Consider the following 20,148-nt stretch of genomic DNA (forward strand, 5'->3'; position numbering starts at 1 on the left):
TAATTATATCAGGTGTTTTGTTATAGTGACAGAAAGCTGACAAATGCAGTTGGGGTGAGGATGCAAGAAATAAAAATGAAAATGAAGATGTGGTTTCTGCCCCAGTTGGTTCAGCCTCTGGGAGCCCAAAGCCCAGCAAGACCTGTTCTCAGGCTCTCAATCAGAAGGGCAGTCATTGATGCACGTAACTGTCAATAGTGACAATAAGAAAGGGACAGTGAAAGTTATGGGGTGCCCAGAGGCAGAAACTGCATTTAGGTGGAGGTCATTTGCCCATTTGGACAAAACCTTGAAGAGCAAAGATGTGGGTCGGTGGATCTGGGGGAGGGCCTCCTGAGGCAGGGAGGAGACTCAGGTGGAGGGAATTGTACACAGGAAGACAGGAATAGGAGGGAAGGTCAGAAGGCTCTGTCTTGGGCTGTGTGGGAGGCAGGGAAGCTGGCATCAGTGAGAGCTGGGAAGAAGGCTGGGATGAGAGATGGAAGGCCCAGGGCCTCCACCCAGCCCAGCCACCGATCCGCTGTGTGACTTATCCCCAGCAGACCTGCTGAAGACTTGCTAGTGAGGGAACTGGCCCCGAGCCCCTCAGCTGTCTCTGACAGCATGATTTGAGATTTGAGGGAGCCTCACTCAGGTGCCCCAGACCTCTGGGTGCAGGCTGTCATCCCTACCTTCCCAGGTGACTCCTCTAAAGGTCTACCAGACACACCTGCCGCAGGTGGCCTGGTGGCCTGGTGGCCAGAGCAACCTACCTCAGAGCAGGTACAGCGCAGGCAATACATCACACCTTGTGGCTCCAGGTAGGGATGCCAGCTCTCGCCGGGGGAGTATCTCTTCTCATGGAAAAGGCAGAACAGGTCTGGCCCTGGCAAACCAACACATGCTGTTAGCCCCAGGAGGTGATAGCCCTAAATCTGCCTCATCCTTCCTCATTTCTGGCTCTAGGAAGGACATCATCTGCACCATCCTTCAGATGGTCTCTTCTATTCAGGCAACAGAACATCCACTAGATATGCTGTCCTAGTCAGAGGACCAGAATGTCTGATTTTGAATCTTGGCTTCACCACACACTTGCTGTATGGTTGGGCATTTACTGCCCCTCTCTGTGCCTTAACACTTATTCATAGGGCAGTAGGGAGATCAAGCAGTAAAATATTTGACAGACTTTGTTGTGGTGTAAATGTTAGTTATTATAATTAGATGGATATTATGGGGCCCACAGAGGATAAATTACTTTGCTAAGGCCACACAGCTATTTAGTCACCAAGCAGAGATGGCAGCCTGTCTCCTGACTCTCAGTCTAGTGCTCTTGTGCCTTCACAATCACATTTGTTTCTTTTCTTTCGTCCTATTTGCTTATTTATTTATTTGTATATCACCATGGCTTTCTTCTCTATCCTCCTCCCCACCACACAACACACACACACACACACACACACACACACACACACAGAGAGGCATGGACACGCAGAGCCCCTCTGGGTCCTGTGACCCACCTTTTGAATAAAACAACCCATAGCAACTTTCCAGCTTTTATACCAATCGATGTCCCTATGTCTTGGCTAGCCATGATGGAAAGGTGGCTAGGAAACTGATTTTTCCAAATCCCTAAACATCATCTTTGCTACTACTTTGAGATGTGCTTGGCACATGAATTGGCTTTTTAGTAATCTCCATATCAGTTGTTAATATGTAGGTGAATGCTTCTAAGAATAAATGAAATACTGGATTTTTGGGGGTTGGGGTAGGTTAGCTATCTCTCCCGCAGCTGTGCCCTCTTGAAACCTCCAGCTCCCTGTCATCTCTCGTAACCAAGGCACTCCTCCCCTCCCCTCTTACCTGCTGCCCACCTAGCCCTGAGTCAGGCCTCCTTCTGTCCAGCACTGCAGGCTCTGTCCACCTCTCTGCCTCTTGCCCTATCCCTGCCAACAATTCTCCATACAGGCACCTGTGAGCAGGGATCCCAGGAGAGATGCAATCTTTCCAATGGGAAGGTGCTCCGTTACCTGAGCTTTTTGGGGGAGGAATGGGGAGATGACGTACAAGCTAAGTGCCAGCAAAGTTTTGTTGGATTAAATGAGATTGCAATCTGGAGAAAAGAATCAACATAGAATGACTACCTTCTCTGTGCTGAACTTTTTATGTAAGTTTCTTAATGATCTAAATGTTGTTTTGAGAATTAAATGAGATAATGCTTGTACAGTGCTTACTGAGCCCAGTTCTTGAAACTTAGTTGGAATGCTATTGTTATATAGTTAAGATCATCTCAAAGATACCGCTCAGTAGACGTGATTGAATGTCATGAAAATTGACATAGTTTGAAATCTGGACTAAGTGATAATATCCATCCTGCAGAGGTTTTGCCTTTTATGAGAAAGCTCGATAAGAAAATGAAGTTCATAGAATCTAAGTGACTTGCCTGAAGCCATCCAGCTGCTGACTTGAACCTAGGGCTCTAGGCTTCAAAGAAGAGCTCTTTTGAATTCCCTCCATCACTTACGGTTTTTAACCCAATCTGCAGGCCTAAAGGCTCAATTTCCTTCTCTCTCTGTTTTACTGGCCACTGTCCTTCATTTTTTATTTTTTTCTCCTAGATTCCTATTAGGTTCTAGATGTTGCCTTCCTGGCTTTCCCATTCTCTTGGAAACATGGGCTCTCATGCTTTTAGACTGTCAGGCTTACAGAATGGCAGGGTACTGCCAATGGTACCCTCTTGGGTGCAGTGGGGACTCACATATAATGCTTGTATTCCCAACTAATCACTAGAGTGCTTAGGGCTGCTTAGGGCTTAGGGCTGGAGTGCAGCTCATGGGTCACCCTTTCAGAGAAGAGGAACTCTAGGCCATTCCTAACCCTCAGGAAGTTTTCTTTGTAAGAAGCTGAAATCAGCCTCTTGTGTTTCCTCGTATCACTCCTGTTTGGCCCTCTTGAGCCTCCCAGGACAAAAGTTTTGGGGCCACTGTCCTGGTGCGTCATTTTCTGATTCCACAGGCTATGAGGTCCTTAGGAACACACAGCTTAGTTCTCTCCCTACCAGCTTCTCAGTCCTCAACAGTGGAGGGAGCAACCAGACAGCAGATCCTTGCCCCAGTGAGCCAGCAAGGCCTGGCTGGGCCATATCAAATGGGCTGTGTTTATCTCTCAGCCTCCACTGGCAGAGGGTGGAATACAGCCCCAGCTGGGGTACTGGTCCAGCCAACCCAACTCTCCAAAGAGTGAATAATCTCTTTCTTCCTCAGGCCCCTCCCCTGACAAGGGTGGGTGTGATTCAACACTGTGGCCACCTTAGGTCAGCCAGTTGCTGAAGAAGCCCTGTCCTACCTTCCTTGGGGTGGCCCCAAAGCTTGTTCCCATGCCAGTTGGCACCCCTTACCTCCTCGTCTGCTTGAAGATCAAAGTGTCTCCGCCAGTGCCTGGGCCAGGAGGCCCCTCCCCCACCAGTAGGGCTGGCAGAGGCTGAGAATGTGAGGGCCTGGCAGGAGGCCTTCTGTAGCCACAGTCCCCACCCACCACACCCTTTAAGGTGAGAAACACAAGGAGGGGTGGCTATGCCTATGCCTGGAGCTGTCTCTTCCTCTAGGGAGATGAGTGCCCACGGCCATGCCAAAACCCGGTGGGAGGAGGACCAGCCGGGCCTGCAGCGACCTCTGTTCCTGTGGCTCTGGCACCAGCCCCAGCTGGGCCTTGTATGTGGCTGAGAGAAGAAGCTCTCAAGCTACACATTCACTGTGAGATGCTCTGAGCCTCAGTTTCCTATCTGCAAAATAAGGAGGTAGGGGAGAGCTATGAGCATAGGGTTTCTGTGTAGTTTATGAATTCATGATTTCAGATTCTGAGATTCTAACATTCTAGGTTTCTAAGATTCAAGATTTGAGAATTCCATGTTCTGTGAGCCTGCATTTCATCAGAACACAAAGTTTCTGGAATTCTACAATATTGTGGTTTGTTCCAAGATTTGTGATTCTTGGGTGTGTTGATGGTCTTCTTATCCATCCCAGGCCCTCAGGGACTCCAAATAGATTAGAGTGAGGTTTCAGGAGCCACTAGGGCCCAAGCCTGGGTGACACGGTGAAGGAGGCAGTTTGTCTCTAATATCTCTTCCCTTCCCAGATACCTCCTTTGTCCTCTGTGGCCTTCCACTCCTGGCCTGGCCCTGGCACTGCTTCCTCCCTCCACTACCATTTCTCATCCCAGTCCCCAACCTGTATATAAGTTTTTCTCCCCATGTCAGAGGCCAAGCATGTCTTCTCTCAAAGACCTTCTGGAGTCACGTAGGTCTGGATTCAAATCATGAATTTAGTTTTTATTTCCAGCCTGATTTTAGACAAGTTACTTAACCCTTCCAGGATTGTTTCCATATCTATTAAATGGGACTAATAACAATGTCTACCCCTCATGATTGTTGTATAATTGAATCAGATCATGTAGAAATACATGGTGAATGTTTAAATAAAGTTTATTAGAGTAAAAGGCACATTGATATTAATCCCACTCAAAATATTACCCCTCACTTTGAGCACACTTATCCCATTGTTTTGCTACTTTCTTTCTTTTTTTTTGAGACAGGGTCTTGAGATGCAGTTCAGCCTGGCCTCAAATTCATGGCGATCCTCCTGCTTTAGCCTCCTGTCACTACAGGGCAACTAAAGACATACTAGAAGAGAACTTCCAGAACTGTTTCAGAAAATGCCCAGAATGATGGGATAAATGTATTTGCATCAAGAGGAAGTATTTTGAGGGGGATTGATGGCAATGTGTCTTTTACTGCAATAATTTAAAAAATTTAAATATTCACTGTATTTTTGAATACATTGCATATGCCTAGTCTAACACGTTAGATACTCACTTAAATAGTAGGTAAAAACAGATAGGCAAAGCCAAGATCTGGGCACTCACCCTAAACTTCCTTCACTGTGTATTTCTCACCATGTTTCTTTTACTCTCACAGTTCTATGTAGCAGCCCCAGGCACCTATTAAGTGCATGCACATCATGGTACTCACTGAAGTTAAATCTCCCAGGTCTCACTGCCACACCAATGCTGTTTCCTGCAGCTCTCTGCTTTCTTCTAGTCCCACTCACAAGCCAGGCCAGTCTCTCTCAATGCCACATGAGCCCGCAGAGACCTCGGGCTGGGATACAATGATAAAAGTGGCTCAGAACGCTGGAGCAGAGAATGGGAAGGCCAGGGCATGAGAGGCAAGAGATCTGGCTGGACAGAGAGGCAGAGGCCCTCCAAGGGCCTTGAGAGCCCCAAGAGCAAAGGAAAACCATGGAAAAACCTTGATCTTGGGAGAAGTGAGTGGGAGATCAAGATTGCATTCAGGACTGCTTGCCATGGAGGGCAAGCCTACAGGCAGAGAATAGGGAGAGCTGTACAGTCATCCTGTTTGAGGCAGTGATGCACCTGCCCTTACGGTCTGACCATAACAGAAGTACTAAAGGGCAGAAGTGCAGATATGAGCAACACTTCCTATGTACAGTGAACAGGTGGTGGGATAGATAGGATAGGGCATTAGTGGAGAGGGTAAAGGAGGAGTCAAGGATGGGATGGAGGTTTGTGGAGTGAACAAGTAGGTGAATGTGATATCAGGGTGGCCCAGAGCTACCTCCTGTGAGGACAGCTGCAAGCCAGTTTGGGCAGCATGAAAATGAACAGAGATGAGGATGGAGCAAGGTGACCACAGTGGTGGCAACTCCTGGGTAGGGTCCAGAAAAAAAAATCTTGAGCTGGGGATTTAGCTCAGTGGTTCTGCTGCCTGCCTCTCAAGCACAAGGTCCGGAGTTCGATACCTGGTGCCAAAAAAAAAAATCTATAGGAAAATGTGGGGTGCGGCACAGTAGGCAGTAAATAGTATTATTGTTAGATATTTTACTTCCTGTTATTCATTCATTTATTGAGCTTTTTGTATCAAGCTTTATACACGTCCATGGACCTGGCACATGACTTAATAAGATGTAGTCCCTGCCCTTGAATAACACACAGCCTAATGAAGAAGACAGACAAATGTAACTGATAAATGCTATGAGAGTGAGACCACAAGGTCTTCAGAGCTGGGTCACAGAGGAAAAAACAAGGTGTGGGGGGAAGGGCTTCCCCTGCAAAAGCACAGTTGGGAGTGAGCATGGTTCACACGGGGCACTGGGAGACTGTCTTATGGGTGCTAGTGCCTCCTCCTCCAAGGAGTATCTACTTCAATAGACCCCCCCCCCTTTTTGAGCAAGGGTCTCACTATGTAGGCCAGGTTAGACTTGAATTTGTGACCATCCTGCCTCAGTCTCCCAAGTGCTGGGATTACACACCCCACTCATTCTTTACCTATACTGACTACTTAAAGTAAGTAGGCTTACTTGATCTAATCTGAATCCAGAGCAGCAGTGTTTACCAGACAGACTCCCAAAGTTACCCTATCACCCCAGGCTGACTGCTGCCTGCTTTGGCAGCAAAAATCTTTGAGGTGGCCCTGCTTTCAGCCTCACATTCTTTTGCTGAGTTTCTCTAACTCTTCCACCATCCCACCAGGTTCCTTCACACTTCTGTGCCTTCACACATGCTGTTTCTTCCTCCTGGGATACAATTCCCCATCTCCAATGTTTGATCAACTCCTCATTCTTCCAAAGCCGGCTGGGATGCCACTGTTTCTGTGAAGCCTCTAACCTCATAAGACCCTGGCTTCTCCTTCAGGGGTGAGTTCAGCCCTTGATTACAGTGCTCATTGCCAGGGTTAGAAGTACTTGCTAAGTGGGTTTGTCTTTCTTGCTAAACTGTGAGCTTCTTGAGAGGAAGGGCCAGATCCCATTTAATTTTGTGCTCTATGCAGAGCCTATGCAGATTGATAAATGAATAAATGAAAAAAGAATAGAGTTAATGGAGAGGGAGTGGTTCTAGAAGAGGAGACAATTTTCAGTCCTTAATCCTGGAAACTTCTCTCTTTAACAGAAAGAGAGATTCATTACATGGAAGGAAAGCCAAGTCCCTCTCAACACTTTTGCCTTGCCACCTAACAGAAATTAGCCTTTGACCTCTCCTTCCAACTCCCTGCCATTGAACTCCCAATCCATCTGCCAAACCAAAGAACACCATGTACTAAAAGGTCAGGAGCCTGTGGCAGCTAAGAGGATGAGTGATTCTACAATCTTCATATGTAAGTCAAAATTTCCAAATTGTCCCCACCCAAGTGCACCCCACAGTCTGACTTGAAACCCTCAGGCTATGATATAGTTTTCCTCAGGGGTCAGTAGGAGAGACTAGTATGGTTGAGAATTCTTCTATAGGGAGCGGAAAAGACAGACAGGAAGAAACTTCTAGGCTGGAGGAGAGGCTGGATAAGGCTGTGAAAAGCCACCAGGAGGAGCCAGGGTAAGAGGAGAGAGGTCTGAATGTGGCTGGCCTGTCCCCAGCCTGCAAGAACTCAGAAAACTTGATGGGGCCTGGCTGCTCAGGAATGTGAGAACATTTACATCTCTTCCCTCACGCCCACACAGCCATATTTTCTGTATTTATTTATAGGCCCCTCTTCACACAAACAAATTTGCTCCCCTCTGAGACATAAAGTCTGCCCTGGGCTCTGGCATCTCTCTGGTGGGGGAGGCCTCTTAAGAGAAGCAACAGAAATATCAGCACCTTAGTGGCTGAGCTGTGCATCCTAGAGGAAGGGACCCACTTCTTTGAACCTTATTCCTTTTGTCTGTTGCACAACATGCCCAGGAGCATGAAAGGGCCTCAGAGCAGAGAACTGGCAAGTCTGGAAAGGCACCTGTGTTGCCTGCCAATGGCAGGGGCAGGGATAGGACTGTCAGCATTGTGTTCTGCCTTGAGCATATACACTTAGAGTCATAGAAGCCTAGAAAGTTAGGGTTCACATGATGCCCAATCTCTTTATGCTACATATGTAGAAACCGAGCCCCCAGGAGGGATTGAGACTTGTTGATTTGTGCCAGTACAAGCGACAATGCCAGTCTGCAGATCTGGAGAGGATGTTCATAAGGATCCACCCATTCCCTGTGGGACAAGACCAGAAGAAATGGCTTCAACTTGCAAATAAAAGGACTCAGGTGAGACATAATGAAGAAATCTTGAGTACAAGAACCGGAGAGCTGCTGGGGACCAGCTTTCTCCGAGTTGAGGTCAGCCCAGAGGCAGGGCGGCTGCCTCAATGATCCATCTCTACACTGCACCTCCCAGTGACACCACTGTCATGCCAGTCCTTCTTTCTGGGAGTCCAAAGGATTCAAGGTCCTTCTCCCAGAGCTGGCGCCGCGCCTGGTGGCTGGGCGAATTTGAGAGGCCAGTCCTGGAACAGGTGCAACAGCTGGAGCAATTGCGCAGCTGTCGCTTGGCCCACTCAGTGAGCCAGTGAGTGAGGCAGAGACCTCTACTGGTGGGAGAGGGGATGTGCAGAAACGCCCAGTCGGAGACCCAGGCACAGGCCTGCCGGCCTGGCTGCCTGCCTGGAGTTGCACTTCAGGCCTTCGCTCAGGTACTCTCCATCCCCTCATGCATATCTGGACAGGTGAATAGAGTGTGACCAAGATAAGCAGCAGGGCAGGGTCCCCACTGGTGAGTTTCCCACTACACTTGCTGCCCCAGGCTCTCTGGGCGCTCTGTCCTGGCGTCTGAGGGTCTGTCTGTCCTACACTCCCCCAGCTCCCCTTTCCTTTCCAAAAGTTAGAGTGGACTCAGAATCAGGGCAACCACACCTGTAGATCTTGAGACTCAGAATGAAGGGCTGTTAAGATAGAATGTCCTCAGTGATTATCCATTTCAGTCCAACTGTCTTACCCTACAGGTGGGAAAACTAAGATCCAGAGAGAGGCAATCTGTCCTGGCTTACAGTTGGAATCTGTGGCAGGGCCAGGCTGGAGCCCTGACCTGATTGCAAGTTTTCCCTCTGTACAACATCATACCATGGGACGCTCCCTTCCTATTCCAGGACTGGGGTCTGGGATTCCATCACCTGGAAACCAAAGTTTTAATTCCCATAATGCATGAATCCTTGAAGAAAGAATAGAAGGGTCCATGTTTCTACTTGGCCATTGACTCGCTCCTGAAAGAGGAGATGGAGGGAGGGAAGAGGAAGTAGAAGCATGCCAGGAACCTAAAAGGGATACATAGGGAAGAACAAAAAGGAGGGGATCCAGTGTCAAACCCACTTCTGGGTCCAAGAAGGGATGAGCAACCAGAGTAGAGTGACCAACATCACACCTGGATAGGGTTCAGTCTGGGCTGGGTCAGTACTAGTCAATAATCAGGCCAATGACAGCCTGTGTAAGGGTTCCACCCTGGAGTAGAATTGGGGTTCAATCAGTAGTCAGGGTTGGAGGTGTAGGACTCAGCCTGGGATTAGAGTTGAAACTCAGGCTGCATTATATCAGGGCTCAATGCATGGCTGGAAATAGAGACGGGTGGAAATGGCCCTGGCTCCACAGCCTCAGACTTGCACAGGGGAGAAGGCTGAAACCTCTGCTGTTCATGGACCCTCAGCACTCTGCAGGCACAGCCACCTAGGAGTGTGACACCACACAGACTTGAGAATTCCCGCCTAGTGGTACCACTTCTGAAAGCACTTCAGATGTCACCAGAAGATTTCTTACCCACGGCAAGCTTGAGGTCTCACACTGAGATGAGGCCCTTCATTACAGACCTTCAAAGAGGACCCTGACATGACTACTGGATGAATTCAAGATTCATAGTTTGTCAGCACTAGGCAACATGAGGTTCAGAGAAGGCTCAGGCAATAATTAAGTTGTCTCAATTCACACAGCTGATAAGTGACATGTCAGGGAGCAGGATCTAGGTCTCTGTTCCTTGGTAAATTTGCTGTGTGACCTTGTAGCCAATCACTCCCCCTTCCTGGGCTTTGGTTTAATTCTAAAGATGGGAAATATGCTAGGTAGAAGCAGATGAGGAGGCCCTTCCAGCCCAGACATCACAGGGTCTAAGCCTCCTCCCTGGAGAACAATCCCCCTCCCTTCACTCAGTGAGTTGGCTCCAAGTCTTTGCCTCACCAGTCTGGAGCCCTGCACCTGTGATGTGGAAGGGGAGATGAATTACTAGCAGGACCTGCTGAGAAGTATAGACTCAAAGGGAGTAGGGACACAGAGGAAGGTAGATCAGAGTAGATCAGGTCACCAGGGAGAGTAGGCTGGAAGAAATGACCAAGTGAGGCTGTGAAGGGCTCACAAGACATAGGAGGCAAAGAGGAGGGGTGTGAATAGGACAGAGCAATCCTTAACAGGGGTCTGGTTCTAGGACATCTTTCCATAATTCAACAAGGGGAATAATATCTGGAGTAAACTCTTGGGAGCTAAGAATAAGGCCAGACATGGCATGGAGGGCTCCTGCGCTAAGTCTCTTTCAGAAACAACAGGGAGGTAAGTATTGGGAAGAAACCTGTAGGGTTCAAGGAAGGGGAGGAGATATTGACAGAGTGTTCCAGCATTGTGCTGGGTATTTTAATACAATCACCTCCTTTAATCCTCCCCAGAACACTTTTGCTTCCAGGTTAATACCTCTCTTAGGCAGGTGAAGAAAATAAGCCTCAGAGAAGTTGTGTCTTATGATGTCATACAGCTATAAGAGGCAGAGCCAGGACTTGAACTCAACATTGAGTTCTTCCCATGACTTGTTCCTGAGGACTTCCATGGGCCTGAAACAAAAATATAGCACCACCAGCTCTAGCAAAGTCAGGTGCAAAAAAAAAAAAGCATGGGAGGAGCTGAGCTGGGGAGGCAAAAGAACATGGGCTGGGAGTTGGGCAACTGGCATCTTAATCCTAGGCTTTGCCCTGTGCGACCTCGAGCAAGCCACTGTCTCTACCATCATCACCACCACAGATGCCACCCCCTGCTGCAACCCCTTGCTTTGGTTTATCAAACATTTCAGGTTCTGAAATAAGCTCCTTCATTCACTTTTAGAGAATCTTTGTTTCATTTTCATTCTCACAGCATTCTAAGAGACTGGCAGGGGACGTGGACAGTGTCAGCCTATTGGGAGCACTGAGGGTCAGAGAGATGATATAACCTGCCTGAGGTCGCGCTGTGTCTTACATGGAATTAGCCAACTGTTATTTCCTGAGGAGCTACATACATCAACCTTGTGCTGGTTGCTTTGCCTATTTTCCACAATCTAATTCTCCTAACAGTCCTGGGATTTTTTTACTCCCATTTCATAGATCGGAAAACTGAGGCTCAGAGAGGTGCCTCCCACCAGCTGATATTCAACGGGGCTGCAGTGAAGATCCTGGTCTATTTCTCTGTGTCCCAGAGCCTCACAACTCCAAATCAGGGTCCCTTCCAGACACTATGGGGGCAGGATTTGGAATTAGAGAGCTCTGGCTTTGGAAAGAGCATATTAGCTCTATAAATTCCAGCAAGTTCCTTCTCTTTTCTCATCTGTAAAGTATAAATGGTGAGGGCCGGGGATTTAGCTCAGTAGCTGCCTGTCTCAAAAGTGCAGGGTCCCGAGTTCAATCCCCGGTACAAAACAAAAAAGTATAAATGGTGAAACCCACTGCAGAGGAGTGTTGTGAGGATCAAATGTGACCAAGAACTGCCAAGGTTATCCTACTTAGCTCTTACTCCTTCTCAAGGGCTCTTCCCAAATGCAATAGTCTTCACACCCCATCACACCCCTCTCCTGCAGCCAGACATACCCAACTGTTTCCTAGTCCGCTGTCCTCAGCCAGTCCATACTCAGGTCCAAGGAAGCAGCCTCCTCAGCTCTGAGTCTGGCAACCCCTGGGTCCCCAGTCTCAGCCCATAGGGGACTACAGAAGAATCTTTGCCTCCCGGACACAGGTGCTGCCCCGAAGGCTGTCACAGCAGTTAGTAGGGGTCTCCGGTCCTAGCATTTCTCCGCACGTCCCAGGGGCCCGTCCCTCCTCTGCCCGACCAGCCTCCCCCTCTACTTACGGGCTCGAGCGTGAGAATCCAAGGGGAACCAGAGCAGCGCGAGTCCCAGCAAGAAGGAGAGGACCCTCACCTCGGGAACCATCCTTCCTCTCCCCGGGGCGGGGCCGCCCGGCTCTGAGCCTGGAGGGGAGCCGGGAGAAAGTGAGAGGAAGGGGAAACTGAGGCACGGGGCACAGCTCCGTCCACTCACCGGGAGAGGGGAGTCAGAGAAGGGTGGAGAGGAGGAAAGGCGGACGGGCAGGGAGGGCTAAAGTGGGAATAAGAGAAAAGTGGAAAGAGGACAGGAGAAGCGGGGGGAGATGGAGAGATGGAGGAAGGTCGGGCAGAAGGGAAAAGCAGTGAAAGAAAGGGAGACGGTGAGAGGCCAAGGAGGAGAAGAAAGGCGCGGACGAGGGTCTGTGGGGCGCGCGGCGCCGGGCGCCCTGCGCGATGGGCTCGGGGTAGCGCGGCGGGGGCCTGCGGCCCGGCGGCGCGGCTGGCGGGCGCGGGGAGGCTGCGCGCGGGCCGGCTGTGCACGCCAAGGGCGCCAGGCGCCGCGCTCGGGCGCATTTGTACTTTGCCGCGGGAAGCAGGCAGCCCCGGCCTGGCGCTGGCCTAGCGCTGGCGCCTCCTCTGGGGCACCGCGGGCTCGTGGATTGGCCACCCGAGAAACAGGCCCGCTTTCCCCTCCTCTCTCGTGCCGGTCTCCGGACAGACGCTCCAGGCGCGGCGCCGAGTGGAGCGAGGGGGCTGGGGAGGGGGAAGGGGCCACCCGGGCCACTGGCTTTAACCCCTGACTCCCCGCGATGCCTAGAGCTCAGGAGGGGTGGGACCCAGTTAGACTTCAGGTGGAGCTTTCAGGTAGAGAAGGACGAGATGTCAGGGTCGGGGCGGGGAAGTGGGCTGCGGAACCGGAGAGGTCGGGGCAGGGCGCTTGGCGGTGCGTGCGCAGAACTCCGCATCTGGATGGAATCAGGACACTTGCCATTCTTAAATCAGTTTGTGGTCTTGGGCACGCCACCTCAGAGTCTGTTTCCTCGGCTCTAAACGGGAGTTTTAATGTCTTTAATATCTTTCCACCATTGTTGGGAAGATCAAATGAAATTACTGAATGTCGAAGCGCTCAAACCTCAGAGAGAAAGAAGCCTGTCGTAACTTCAGGTGCCTGAGATGCCAGTTGCTCTCTGTCCCTCTTCCGTCCCCCCAAGCGCCATCCCCTGGCTGAAAGCCAGCCCAGCAAGATCCTTATCTTTCCCTTGGAAGTCTTCCCGCCCACTCGCAAAACAGGACCCGGGCTCTGCTTTGCCTGTGCTGGTCACACCTACACCTCTCTTTGAGTGATGGTCGCGTTCAGAGGCATCTTCGGTGGAGCGGATGGTCAACATGTCATCTCTCCCACCCAAAAGTGAGCTCCCTGAAGGCAGGGCCCTGACAGCCCCAGCCTGCAGTTAGTGCTCCATACCTTGTGTTGAAGGAGCACAGGAACTAGTAAGACCCCAAGAAGACAATATCCATCCGGGTTCACACCAGAAACACCTAAGCTCCGAAATCAGGGCAGAGTCATTATCCTGGCCCTGTCTCTAACTTCCTGGGCTACTTTGTGTGAGTGCTTCCATCATTGCCTTGGACTTCCGACTTCCTGCCCAGCTGCTGTGCAGACCAGCGAGTGTCAGAGGGAGAACATGGGGAGGAGTGAGAAGGGATACTGACTGAGCCACATCCCACTCTGGTAGGGAATCAGATTCCAGGTCCAAACACTTGTAACTGGCGGTCTGTAAAGTCACTTTCCTGGGGCAAAGCTGGGCTCCTCATTCCACCGTGCTGTCAGCCGACACCCAACCAACAGGGAGTAGTAGGAGGAATCAGTGATCCCACAAACAGCCCCTCCAAGGGCTCCCAGAGTCAGGGACAAACATGTTCTGCCTGCAGTGCTCTTCAGGCTTCATTTCTCCCCCTCTAATCTGGCCAGTTTCTTCCTCTTCTATGAGTATACCCTACTTTGTTTCCACAGATAATGAAAGCTATGTGTGTCATCATGTTTCCCTTTTTGCCTTGGCTTTCAGGGAGCTCATAGGTATATTTAGTGCTTAGTTGCTAAATAAGCTCATCCTAAGGGTCTGAGACAGAGACCTTTTCCTTTTCCCATCTTTGTTTGTTCTGTGCACATATATTTGTGTTTCAGGTTTAAGATTGGCCTCTCCTACATCTTGCTCATTCTGTTTCACAAAGGGTCTCTACTCTCAACTCTCCTCCCATCCTCCTTATCCCTAGAGATTAGGCCATCATCATTCTTACTTGGACTTTCTCAACAGTCTTTCAGCAGGTCTAGTCTGGGCCCCTCCAATATATTTTCTTCACAAAACGCCATAAGAGTTATACTAATCATTTCTACTTCAAATATGGTCCTCTTATCATTTACAGGTTAAAATTCAAATTTTTCAGCATTGGATTCAAGGCCAGTCACGTTTTTTGGCTCCTTTCATTGTCATCTACTCTACCCTTTTATCAGCCTCCCCAAAACGGCCATGCGTTTCCTGTCTCCATTATCTTTGGACATATTTTCCCGTCTTTTCCCTGGTCCATCTAGTAAAGACTTCTCAAAAGTCAGCTCTGAGTAACTTCCCCTCTGAGGCCTTCTCTTATTCTTCTAGACAAAATTAATTTTTAGTCTTTGCGTTCTCACAGCACTTTGTGCTATAGCTATAGGGGCGTAAATATTTATTTGCATTTGTCTCCTACACTGTGGAGGCAGATGCCTTCCTTCATTCCTTTCTATGTCTCCAGCACTTAGAAAAGTCTCTGACACATGAAGGTACTAAATAAATAATTGCTACAGGAATGAGTGAAGACCTCAGTGATTTGAAAAGACATTATTCTTTCCTGGGAGGACCTTCAGCAGCCCGGTTTGCCTCAGCTTTAGCCAATAAGAAATATAAGAAGCCCTAGGGGGGGAAGTTTCTGGGTCTCCTGCAGGTATAGTAGTAAAAATAGTTGTCTCTATGTTATCTAGTATCCTTTAAAGACGGAGATTTGATGCAGCTTCCAAACTCTAGTCCAAAATCTGGGGGAAAAGAAATCACCTACCCTTAGCAATTTGTTGCACCAAGAATCTGTCAAGCATGTGTTTGGTTTCCTGCAAGGGAACTCACTCACTGCTTCCAAGGCAGCCCATTCCATTGTTGGACAGCTCTGTTAGGACATTCTTTAAATGAAACTGAAATCTGACTCTCTGTGACTCTCTGAGTGGCTTTTAGTTCTACTCCCAGGGCTCCACAGAACAAGTCAACTCTTTTTGTCTTTTTTTTTTTTTCTTTTGAGACAAGGTCTCACTATGTAGTTCAGGCTGCCCTTGAACTCACTATGGAGCCCAGGCTGGCCTCCAACTCACAGTGATACTTCTGCCTCAGCCTTCTGAGTGCTGGGATTACAGGTATGTGCCACCACATCTGGGCCTTTTTGTCTTTTGAGGAGAGCTCTACTGAGATTTGAGGTAGGAAACCTCTCTTTCACGCTTTGCCTTTACTAGTCCCAGTCTTTGGGCCCCATGCCACTTTAAGCTTTTTCTTCAAGTTTGTCAAGCTCTTTTCCCTCCATGCCTCTGTGTGTATTATTTCTTCTGCATGGGATGCTCTTCCTGTACTCACCCTTATCAGCCTGGCAAGCTTACTAATTTTTCAAGGGTCATGGTCATTGCTACCTCCTTCCTTCATGTAACAATTATTGAGTAGCAACTCTGTGCCTGGGAGTGTGCTAGGTGCTGGAGACAGTGAAGGACAAGACAGACACTGATGCTTAGAGTCTTGGTTCTCTTGGAAGCCTCTGTGATGGTCTCTGAATTAGCCCTGCTCTTCTCCATGCTTCTGTTTCTCCATTCTAGCACTTGTGACATTGTATGATCTGTAGATTTTGTGTCACCGTCTTTAAAGTGATTTCCTTGAGAGTACAAACTATTTATCTCATATCTTCCCTATCCTTCATCATGTCTTTGCCCATAGTAGCTGCTACTAAAATTTATCTTATAATAGCCTTATTCCTTCATACAGTCCTCTTACGTCATTTATGGATACAAGCCCCAATCCTAGCCTACAGATGGCTTAATTATGTAAAAGTAGCATACCGATATGGAATGTAGGGATTTGGTTAAGGAAAGACTACTCAACCTAGTCCACTTAACTCTTTCAATAAGATTCTAAAAAAATATTAACCACAAGAGAATTAATATAAGAGGACTACACAAATGGTGAGCTGATAATATGTAACAACCAGCTCTCTTGCGGGGGGAAGAGGGAACAGTTCTGGATCTTGCATTTGCCAATTTCCATGGTATAAATATTTCCACTGCTGGCAATTAAAGCTACAACTGTGATATCACTGAATGAGCAGTTGGGAAGAGGATGTACAGCATGACCTATAGTGTTTCCTTTATACAGATGCAACAGACAACTTGTAGAACATTGATATAACTATTCCTTATTTAATGACCTACCCGTTTAATGACTGTTCAGACTTATGACCCACCTCTCAAACTTATGACTTGTCCTTTTTTTGGTATAGTTCTGTATATCTTGTTTATAGAGCCTCAATATCTTTTTTGTCCAGTATACCTTATTTATACAGTACTGTAACTTTTGCTGATTGTGCTGTACAGTATAGTACTCTAGTTTTATGTTCTGTTACACATTACAGTACTGCACATAAGAGCTATGCAAATAAAGCAAAGTCATCAAGTTGGAGTTTCTTTTTACCATTTCTCTGTTCTGAATATTGTAACGCACATACTGTATATAATTCCTAATTTATTCACTCGACCAATTTGCTCAGTGACCTAGTTGCAGGAACAGAACTTGGTCATTAAATGAGGAATATCTGTAATAGTAAAATAATTAGAAAGTGATACATTTTGAGTATTATCTCTGTTTAAAATATAACTTAATTTTAAGTTGATGTAATTTAGTCTTGGTAATAATTGTGTTTAATAACCAGTTTGCAAAATTCCTGAAAATTTAACACTTAAGTTGTCCTAAGCCAGCTCTAGTACACTTGGCTCTCCATATCTGTGGGTTTAGCACCCACAGATTCAACCAACTGTGGGTCTAAAATATTTTTTAAAATTCCTTGTCCTTATTTCCTAAACAATATAGTGTAACAACTATTTATGTGCATTTGTATTGTATTAGGTATCATAAGTATAGATGATTTAAATCACATACGGGAGGTAGTGTGTAGGGTATGTGCAAATACTGTGCCATTTACTACAAGGGACTTAAGCATCCCTAGATTTTGGCAGCTACCAGGTCCTGGAACCAATCTTGCATGGGTAGTGAGCAATGGCTGCGTACTGCCTTTACTTGATTATGTCCTAAAAGGGATGGACACATTGCCTCTTTAAATCTGAGGCCAATGTATATACCTTGGGAGGAAAATCTTATTTAAAGGAGCTGTCAGACTTAATTTATATGTAAAGTGAACAATCCCCACACTACCTCTAACCTCCAAAGAAGCCACGTTACTCATCTATATAACAAATACTTATTCAAAACCCACTATTATGTTAAGACATGTTCATTTGGGTCTCCAGATATTGTACATATATAGTGGACTGAGATGAGTGTTTGTAGAATGGATGAATGTACTTTTAACACTTCAAATACTGCCTGGTGCATTTGATATGGGCAAGCGATCACCACAGGGACAGAGGACCACAAAACTCCTGAACCCTTAGTCTGTTCTCATTAAAAACATGACTTGTGGGGCTGGAGATTTAGCTCAGTGGTTAGGGCCGGGGATTTAGCTCAGTGGTTTCGCCGCCTGCTGCGCAAGCGCAAGGACCTGAGTTCGATCCCTGGTACCAAAAAAAACAAACAAAACCTAGCTCAGTGGTTTCGCCACCTGCTTCACAAGCACAAGGTCCCAAGTTCAATCCCCGATACAAAAAAAAAACAAACCAAAAAACATGACTTGCGTTTTTTCTGAAACAGTCAGGGAATTACAAGCAGTTTTTGCTAAAACTAATAACCCTTCACTTGGGCCTACAGATGTCCAATAGGTAACTAAAAGCAAAACAAAGCTTGACCTTCATTGTATATACCTTAAAACTTTGGATTTAAGTATATTAATCATTTAGGAAAAGTTGGCAAAACAAGGTTTATTAACACTAAATTTACCTAGTCTGTCTTACCCCCATTCAAGACTGAGAATATCAAGATAAAAATAAGTGAAGTAATATTCAGGATTCACAGGACCATCCGATAACCAGCTTTTTCGACATTCAGTTCCAGACCTGTACCCACTGGAGTGATGCTTAAAAGTCTTCAGCCTTGAATAACAAACAGTGCCACAAAGACAATCATTTCATCACAATCAAATTGCCCCTGAAGCCATGAAGATTCCTCTAGAGCTACAAGACCAAGACTGAGATAATAATCAACAGGACCCCAGCCCACTACAGCACCACATAAAACTGGTCTCCATTCTTTTGTGAATGGGCCAGACTGATTCCTCTCTTCATACCTGTATACCATTCAATTCCTCAAAATGAAGCAATTTTTCTATCTTCTCTTACTTTCCTTTGTGACGAGACAAGCTTGATCTTAAGAGCTGTCTCCTTTTATTTCTCTTACTTTCCAATTAAATCCTTTACCTCTAAATTTATACTGCTGCTTTCATTTTAATTTTCATTATCAGCAGGGTGTGGTGGCACAAGCCTATAACCCCAGCACTCTGGGAGACTAAGGTAGGAAGAGCGTAAGTTGGAGTCCAGCCTGGGCAACTTAGTGACTTAGTGACACCCTGTCTCAAAACAAAAAATTAAAACATGGTCTGGGTAAACCTTAACCAATCTTACTAAAAAAGGGAAAGAAAAGACCTAAGTAATGCAATTAGAATGAAAAAGATGAAATCACTACAGATACTGCCAAATACTGAATGTCATTAAATTGGAGAATTCAGAATAAATGGATAGATTGCTAGATTCATATGAAAGGGAAAGAGTACTCCCAAAGTCATTCCTTTTACTTTCATTACAGAGTTTGAGGAGTATTGATGTTAGATCTTCCCTAATGTTCTTGTAGAATTCAGGAGTGACTCCATCCAAACCTGGGCTTGTCTTAGTTGGTCAGTTTTTTTTTTTTATTACTGTTTCAATTTCATTGCCTATTATTTAATTCTTTGGGGTTTTTATATCTTCTTATTTCAATTTTAGTAATTCATATGAATCTAGCAGTCTATCCGTTTATTCTGAATTCTCCAATTTACTGACATTCAGTATTTTGGGAGGGGATCAAAATGGAGGAAGGGGGGATACAAAGAATTAGGACCAAACCAAGGCCAAAACCCAGCAGGGCACACATTTAATTTTGTAGCTCCATGTCCAGCCCTTGAGGAAAAAGTGACAAGCTATGAATGGGTGGTCCTGCCCCTAAGGCATTGCCTATTGTTGTGGCCCTCATGACTTCTCTCTTGAGCTGGCTTTGCTCATTTCTTGTGGCTCTCTCAGATATTCTACTGCAAATTGCAGTACTGAGGATTGAATTTAGGACCTTGCACTTTTGAGGCAGGTGAGGTGCCACTGAGCTGAATCCCCAGCCCCCCAGATATTCTACTTTTCTGGTTTCTCCAACTGTTTGGGATCTCCATTGCACTTTCTGCTTCACTCTCACAGCTTCATACAATGCCCTCTAAAGGGCATTTTGTCTGGTCTCCCAGGGTTTATTCTGAGGCCTGGGTAGATTCCTCCATGACTCTGTAACTCTTGCATTCTGCGTGCCTATAAAGCCAGAATCATATGGATGATGCCCAGGTCTTCTGCCAGCTCAAGCAGTGTGAAGGCCTCCTTGAATCAAGGCTGCAGAGGTTTCCAAGTGCCTGGATGGTGGAACACTATGAACTGAACTCCAGAGAAAAGATTTCCTAGGCCACCATTCACCAGCATAGTGTGCTGAGGCTCTCTTCTCAAAGCAAGATCTTTCACTTTTGCAATTTTGAGCCTGGGAAGGTGGGAATTTACTGATTCCTGACATGTACTCAGGCCATTTTCCTTATTGTCTTGATCCAAAGTACTGGGTTCTTTTTAATGCTAATCTTTTTAGCAACCAAGCCTCCTCCACTCCAATTTTTCAAATCCCAACTGAACTGGAGCTTCATTTCTGGCCAAATAGAAAACTTTAAAAAATCATTCAGCTGTGCTGTTTGTTCTCAATTTTCAGTATAAACTTGACTAAAAGCTGCCTGAAGTATCTATGCTGCAGGCTGAACATTG

General features: G+C 46.9%; 1 protein-coding gene and 1 long non-coding RNA gene across 4 annotated transcripts in view; one reads left to right on the forward strand and one right to left on the reverse strand.

The window, feature by feature from the left end:
* Positions 1-12,381, reverse strand: part of Chrdl2 (chordin like 2) — a 31,293-nt gene extending 18,912 nt beyond the window's left edge. Inside the window, exons 1-2 of one of the 3 annotated variants that reach the window (XM_021243308.2) lie at positions 11,913-12,381; positions 753-865 (exon numbers count right to left, since the gene is read on the reverse strand). In XM_021243308.2, the coding sequence (XP_021098967.1) occupies positions 753-865; positions 11,913-11,994 (195 nt within the window). In that variant the 5' untranslated portion in view covers positions 11,995-12,381. Of the gene's footprint in view, positions 1-752; positions 866-3,373; positions 3,830-11,912 lie in introns of those variants that run through there. The other 2 variants (XM_013064947.3, XM_021243309.2) reach the window with 2 other exon arrangements.
* On the forward strand, positions 6,329-18,536 carry LOC110345575 (uncharacterized). Its single transcript, XR_002388985.2, has 4 exons — positions 6,329-6,686; positions 6,940-7,144; positions 7,896-8,054; positions 18,164-18,536. It is a non-coding gene; the product is annotated as an uncharacterized LOC110345575 (long non-coding RNA).
* The last annotated feature ends 1,612 nt before the right edge of the window (positions 18,537-20,148 follow it).

Source organism: Heterocephalus glaber, unplaced genomic scaffold, assembly GCF_053883595.1.
Source record: "Heterocephalus glaber isolate CG9 unplaced genomic scaffold, H.glaber_assembly_v1.0 deba00001428, whole genome shotgun sequence".
Classification (NCBI taxonomy): domain Eukaryota; kingdom Metazoa; phylum Chordata; class Mammalia; order Rodentia; family Bathyergidae; genus Heterocephalus; species Heterocephalus glaber.